This window comes from Rutilus rutilus (genome assembly GCF_951802725.1).
Source record: "Rutilus rutilus genome assembly, chromosome: 1".
Taxonomy (NCBI): domain Eukaryota; kingdom Metazoa; phylum Chordata; class Actinopteri; order Cypriniformes; family Leuciscidae; genus Rutilus; species Rutilus rutilus.
The window spans coordinates 35,554,398-35,561,131 of record NC_140209.1 but is presented as its reverse complement, the minus strand read 5'-3'; the positions used below and the strand labels follow the sequence as shown (position 1 = coordinate 35,561,131).

Sequence of the window (6,734 nt, the reverse complement as noted above, 5' to 3'; positions counted from 1 at the left end):
TGTCCTCGAGGTATATGAGGCGCTCGAGTTTAGCTAAATATAATACGACAAAAAAAAAAAATCTACGAAGCACTCAGGGAGGGGTTAAGACTGGGTGTTGCAAATGAGGCTCTTGAAATCACCTTCATAATTAATTGCGCGAATTTGATTCTATTAAATAAAAATAACACGTATTGAGGAACTCAATTAGCATTAATTAAGCTTGATATCCTAATTTGGAAAATGTGTTGAGGAAAACAAGCGTTTTCCGAGTCGTTTTACCCCTGATGTTGTTGAATACCAGCTTTCTGCCTTTGGGCTGCTTTTCTCTCCTCAGAGAGTTGAAAATGAGAAATGGAGATGGAATATCAGGAGGTGCTAAATTAGCTGCCTGATCTGCACTTATTGCTGCACACACACACCCCCATTACTTTGCTGTTCTCTCTCTCTCTCTATCTCTCTCTCTCTCTCTCTCTCTTAACATTCCAGGCATGGCGCGGCGTCGAGATAGCAGATTTATCAAATGGGAAAATGAATGCATGATGATCAGTTAAATTGAAAATCAGCGCCTGCATGACAGCCCGACCTGACACCTCCGTAATTAGAAAGAAAAATGATGGCGTCCGATGCATAATAGAGCAAAAACAATTTACACTCTCCCATAATGATCCAGCGTTCAAATTGAAAATTTCTCCGGGTAGAAATTGAATTCATAAAGTATGATTCATGGAGGACACATCTCCTGGAGGCTGCCTGGGCCATATCGATTGATAGTTTGTCCTGAATCATACAGCGCGCTGCTTTCAGGCAAAAGCTTAACTACTTAAGCAAATCGCTAATTTCACCTTAAGGCCACCAGTGTGCAGCCAGCGATACTCCTATTCAGATTGCAAATGAATTAAACATGAACGCGCCCCAATAGAAAAAAAAAAAAAAAAACAGCAGCAAATTGAAGGACACCTCCAGACAACTAACATTTTCCAAACACTTTCTTTTTTATATAGTAGGCTATACAAAAGGCATTTCACTGACTGAAACAGAGATAGCTATTTTATTCGGTTGACATTGAGATGGGGTATGATGTCTTCAAAGACCCAATATGAAACGTGTATTAGGAATAAATAGACTAATTACTGTTTTTGTATAGGCTAGCAAATCTGGGCCATCATCATCATGTCAAAATATGTTCTCATTGATTGTCCTGACATCTTTTCTGCTCTTATCTTGCCCACCGTTGTGTAGTCTATTTGCCCTGCACGCCATATGCCAAGTCTTAAATCTGTCTCTGGTGAAAATTATGTAAATATTATGAAAGAGACACTGGCTCGGAAATTCATTTGCGCCAGACTCACTGATTATTTTCAATTTATTTGCAAATCAAGACCGGTGGAAGTGAGGCGACCAGAGGATGTTTAAGAAGAAGACAATAAACGCGCCCGTTTGAGCAAAATTAAACACCTTGGAAAATGAAAATGCTAATTCATTATTGGTATTTAGCTACCGTGCAGTTAGGCTATATTTATCATGAAAATGATCGTATGCTTTTATTGCCTTCTTTTCTTACCTCGCCTTTAGATCTGGTCAACAGTGCTAATATTGTCAAGGCGCAGATGTCTGGGAGCCCCCACAGGGTCCCATGGGACCGCCAACCCTATTAGAACAAATGTGTTCTGCTATTGTAAATAGGCACGTTTGCTTCGCCCGTCCTATTACAGCCGACGCATGATCAATAGGCTGATAACACAGGAACATCAATATAAGCGACAGAACAATGAGGGATATCATCGAACATCTATCTTAATATAGCCAGCTACAAGGGCCCTGACAAAGTGAAAAGCTCATGAAAATTCCGCCCCACGAATTCCCATCTCCTATCCAATATGCACAAACACACTCCCAGCTGCCGGGGCTATTATTTTCGTATTTCAATTTGACACCCCAGCCTTTCATGCTAATTCTATTATTCTTGGAAGTTTATGTGATTTCATATCACTAGAAATCGGTAATGTATTATAACCCTTTGGGCTAAAATAAACTGAATCCCTGCAGTAGCCACCGGGAAAATAATTACTTTCATATCAAAACTCTGCAGGAGTCGAACGGGTCTTTTCGCCTCCGGCTCGTAACCTCATTTCAGTGTAGCTTATAGATGAATAAATTTGTTAAAGCAATACACAAAATACAACACAGGGTTTGGGAGAAGGAGCTCCAGCCCACAATATAAGCTCTATTTAGGGCCATACACGGTTAAGTTTGTTGTATACAATCGATTTATTTATGAAAAACTTACATATATAAATATCTTAATACTTTGTACAACGTTTGAGGTTTTGTCTTGGTTTTTTTTTTTTTTTTTTTTTTTTTTTTTTACAGTTTCTTATACAGGGAGCTGCTGCTATTTGTTTAATAAACATTTGATAGCCCACCACATACACAAATTATTCACACAGATATTTCCCCTAATCAGAATATAAATATGTCAATGAAAACGATACGTTTCGATATGTCGACTTTTTTCCTCTTCGTTTAATCTGCCGAGAAGTGTCGTGCGATATCGACACGCACTTCAGTTTCTATTATGATATCATTTATTCCATATCGACGTCAACTGAGTCTTTGTCGGTGTCCTTGTTGGTTGTCGCTGATTCTGAATTTTGTGGTGGATAGTCAGGTAACGACTGCTCCCTTTTTTCCGACTGTGGAGACTTTGGATCAACGAGGTCTAACTCTATATCTTGTGGTGGGCATCTTTCGTTACAGCTGCCCGTCGAGTGGCCGTTAATGGTAGTCTGTGGTGAACTGCTCTGTGGTGAACACGACATGTTGCCCGACTGACTGACCTGGCCTTTGATTGCTCGCGCGCCGCTGTTGTTTACACTGTTGTCCTTGGCGTTCCTGTGTCCTAGGTTTCCAGCAAATGAACTGTCAGTAGCTGGCCCTTTCTGGCCATTTTCGGCATCGGGGCCTGGTGCTGCGCTCTTCAGAGCAGTCTGTGGAACAATGAAACCGAGAGGTTGTGTAATAGGGTACAGTAAAAAATGTCCTTTCCCTATCAAAGGCCGTGGTGTCGGTAGTGGGAAGTCCATAGGCGGCTTGCGCCTCGGCCTGGAGTCCGACAGAAGGCTTTCCACGCTAAAGGGATTGAGTTTTTGAAGAGTGGAAGACCTACTGTTGGAGCACAGGTTTGACTGCTGACCGCTGTCGGATGAGTCCAGCTCGGATCCATTCGCGTCTTGGTCTGCGTTTCTTTGGTTCTGGAGTTTCTGTGGAGTTTGGTCGCAGCTTGGTTGCGTTTGGTTTCGGCCCATGTCGCAAATGCTTTGTTCACTGTCCGTTACTTGTGACAAGCCACTGTCACTGTCAGATCCTGGGGTGTGAAATAAGTCCCCGGAAATGAGTTTGTTCTGGGACTTTAAAAGCCTTCTTTCTTGTTTCCTTTTCTTCTTCTCCATCCTTTCTAGTTCTCTGCGAGCAATTTCCTCTGGGTCCATTGGCTCGCCACTGCAGGTCGTCGGATGAGAGTTGTGTGCTGGTCGGCCCGGCCCTTTCTTCGTGTTTTCCTTTTTTCTCCATTTCGCCCTTCGGTTTTGAAACCATACCTAAACACGAAAAAAAAAACAAAAAAAAAACTTTAATTTTCATGCCATTAAAATAATGCCAATTATGAAATAGACCTAGGCTATATATAAAAATATATTCCTTATTTTAAACATAGTATAGATTATATGTATTTAATAGATCATTCATTTACATATTCACTTATACATAGGCTATATAGGCCCTATACACTCACTTATACCTTAGACACACACACACACACACACACACACACACATACATATATATATATATATATATATATACACACACACACACACACACACACACACACACACATACATATATAACATTATAATATGCAATGTATAGTTAAATATTGTGTGATAGAAAATGTATTTTCTTTTTTGTTGTTTATGAAATAGGCTACTAAAAATAGAAAACATTTAGCTAAATTGTGCATTGCCAGTATGTTCATAGAATGTTGTTGGCTATATTTAGGATTGAATATGTATTATAAGTGTGATATTGTTATAATAAATTGAAAATAGGCCTGGCTATAAAATGAAAATAAACGCAATTATCCAAACAACACAATTTTATAATAATGTTATGGTGAAAATATACCATCGTGAATGCTGTTCTAAAAGTAGGCCGCATCCTAAAACATATAGGCTAGATGAATTACATTATACGCTCCATAAATGTTTAGGCAAGGAGTTTTGATAAATAGGCCAAATGTTTGATTCGATTATTTCAGACCATGATAACAGTCTATTTTGCGTAGCGAAATCTGAACAGACCAATGTCTTCTGATCACAAACATCCATCACATTAAATTTAGTAGCCTAATATTTTATAACAATTGTGAACAATTCATGTAGCCTATCTTTTCAACCGATATCACAAAACATCACCCGACTTTAGGGTATGTAAAATAGAATCATAAAAATATATATTTTTAATGATTTTATTTAATCTTAGTTCAAGTCGGTATCTTGATTTGTTTATTTCTGCTAACAGTGGGGCCTTGTATAGTCTACAAAATACATTATAAAACAACAACAACAACAACAACAAAAGACTATTTCGTCCACAAACACTTGCCGTTTTTTTTAATAATTTAAACTTTAAATAAAAGGTTCCTTAACCTTAATGAAGGTAATTTGAAAACAGAAGCATTTTCAAAATTGAGACATTCTGTGTTTTGTACAAAAACATTTCATGGAGAGAAAGATACCAAAGCAGAACTAAAAAATAAAAAAAAACAGGGTTAGCATATTCATAAAACCGTATGCGTTCACATCTTTTGAATTGATGTGTTTCATAACGGCACACAAGACATGAAAGATAAATTCAGTGTATTTACCTGCACCCTCGATTCTATCAAATCCAATCTCAGAGCAAGTGCTTCCCTCATGAACACATCTGGATAGTGACTTTCATTAAAAGCCTTCTCTAATTCTTCCAGCTGCCACCCAGTGAAATTGGTACGAGTTCGTCTTCTTTTACAACCCGGGCTATCCTTCTCTGGATCTCCCGAATCTATGTGAGAAACAATAAATTAGCATCGCTTGTAACTTGCACAGATCTGTCCACCAAAACAGTTGGCCCACTAAAATTCTTCGGAGTGTTTATATTTCTGCATAAATGTGTGAGAAAGGATAGCGAGAAAAATGAAAGCCATCAGTTTTCTTTTCTCGGCAAAGCAACAATAGCAAGAAAATTATACGGAGAGAGGGAAGTACGTGCTGTCAATAATTTTGTAGAATATTTTATATTAGCCTCTCTTCCTTATTAAAGTCAGTCTGCCTTAATTCCAATAAACTAGCATGATGAGAGAACCCTTTGTTTTGTTTCCCTGGGTTATTCTTCAAAGCTTTATGGGGGAGAAGAAAAAAATCTTTGTTTAACAACATGACAAAAACACGCTTTCCTTCGTCCACCGAAGTCCCTCATGCCAGTTTAGGACAAGTGTCTGTTTGCTTACCTGTCAGTTTGTACTGTTGGTTATCTCCATTCATCCCGCAGCCAGACGACAAGAGATGGTTAGAATTCACCACAGAAGCCGCGCACGAGCCGTTAAGTAATCCGTCTATTGAGAAAGGAACCGCGGCCGTGGATTGAAGTTGATGACCGGCTAATTCGTACACATGATGGTGGCTTAGATGGTACGGGAAGCCCACCATCCCACCGAGCGAGCCTCCGAACTGGGCATGAGGTGGATCCAGTATCCTGCTGTCCATCATCTCCCAGGCAAAAGGAAACGACGTCTGGTGGTTGGTGATGTGAATTTAAAAAACATGCAGCGAGAGTGGCCAGCGAGGAGGGGACATGATGTGGAGAGTAGGATGAGCTGTTCTTTATCAACACGAAGCTTCCAATAATTAGCTTAGGCTCTGGGAATTTGAGACCAATGAGAAACGTTAATCGGCGCTGACGTCAGAGACGTAGTCTGAAAACGCTTTCCATATCGATTGCTAATTAAACCTGACATCCACCTCAATAAACAATATCAGAGCTGTCACAACAAGACAGGAGGGCTTTGATAAGAACTACATCACGACTACACAGGGGGCCTTAGAGGGAGAGCGATCAGATTTGATACACAGTTAAACGCTAAATAGACACTGAAATCTCACCTCGGACTGTAGCCACACAGAGCGTCGGATTCATCACCGTTTGAGACAATGTCCCTCTATTCATTTCGAATCTTTTGCACACACAAACAAACAAACACACAAAAAAGAAAAGAAAACGAGGAGGGAAACAAACACACAACCGTACCGATTCGTCAAGTCGAAATGTTGCCATGTGAACAGGTAAGATTGCTAGTGCAATGCTGACAAATTGACCGACCCACTATAGCCTATTTATTTATGTGGCGATTTTATAGGCAACTTGTCACAAGTTAATCTGAAGATATTCGTCAAACAGAGCTGTCGAATTTAATTCCGAACTACAACCAGACGCGTCACGAGTCTAACACAATGCTTTAAAAAAAGGCTGAAAATGACGCGAACCTACTCATTTGATGTGCCGGAGGAATAAATGAACTTTTAATTACACGATAGCTAATTAGAAGACACTCGACATTTAACAGAAAATTAGATATATTTCCCCTGCCATAGCACTCGTGTAATTAATGTCATTTAAACAGCTGATGTAGCTATTGCGCGCGGTTTATTTGTGGTCAT

At 39.6% G+C, this 6,734-nt stretch overlaps 1 protein-coding gene across 6 annotated transcripts in view; it reads right to left on the bottom strand.

Annotated features, from left to right (window-relative positions):
* Positions 1 to 2,237: 2,237 nt before the first annotated feature.
* Positions 2,238 to 6,734, bottom strand: part of uncx (UNC homeobox) — an 8,068-nt gene continuing 3,571 nt past the window's right edge. For 2 of the 6 annotated variants that reach the window (XM_084410447.1, XM_084410448.1), the window contains 4 exons: positions 6,180 to 6,250; positions 5,528 to 5,936; positions 4,907 to 5,082; positions 2,244 to 3,578 (listed from right to left, as the gene is read on the bottom strand). In XM_084410447.1, the coding sequence (XP_084266573.1) occupies positions 2,568 to 3,578; positions 4,907 to 5,082; positions 5,528 to 5,786 (1,446 nt within the window). In that variant the 5' untranslated portion in view covers positions 5,787 to 5,936; positions 6,180 to 6,250 and the 3' untranslated portion in view covers positions 2,244 to 2,567. Of the gene's footprint in view, positions 3,579 to 4,906; positions 5,083 to 5,527; positions 5,937 to 6,179; positions 6,607 to 6,734 lie in introns of those variants that run through there. The other 4 variants (XM_084410444.1, XM_084410446.1, XM_084410445.1 and 1 more) reach the window with 4 other exon arrangements.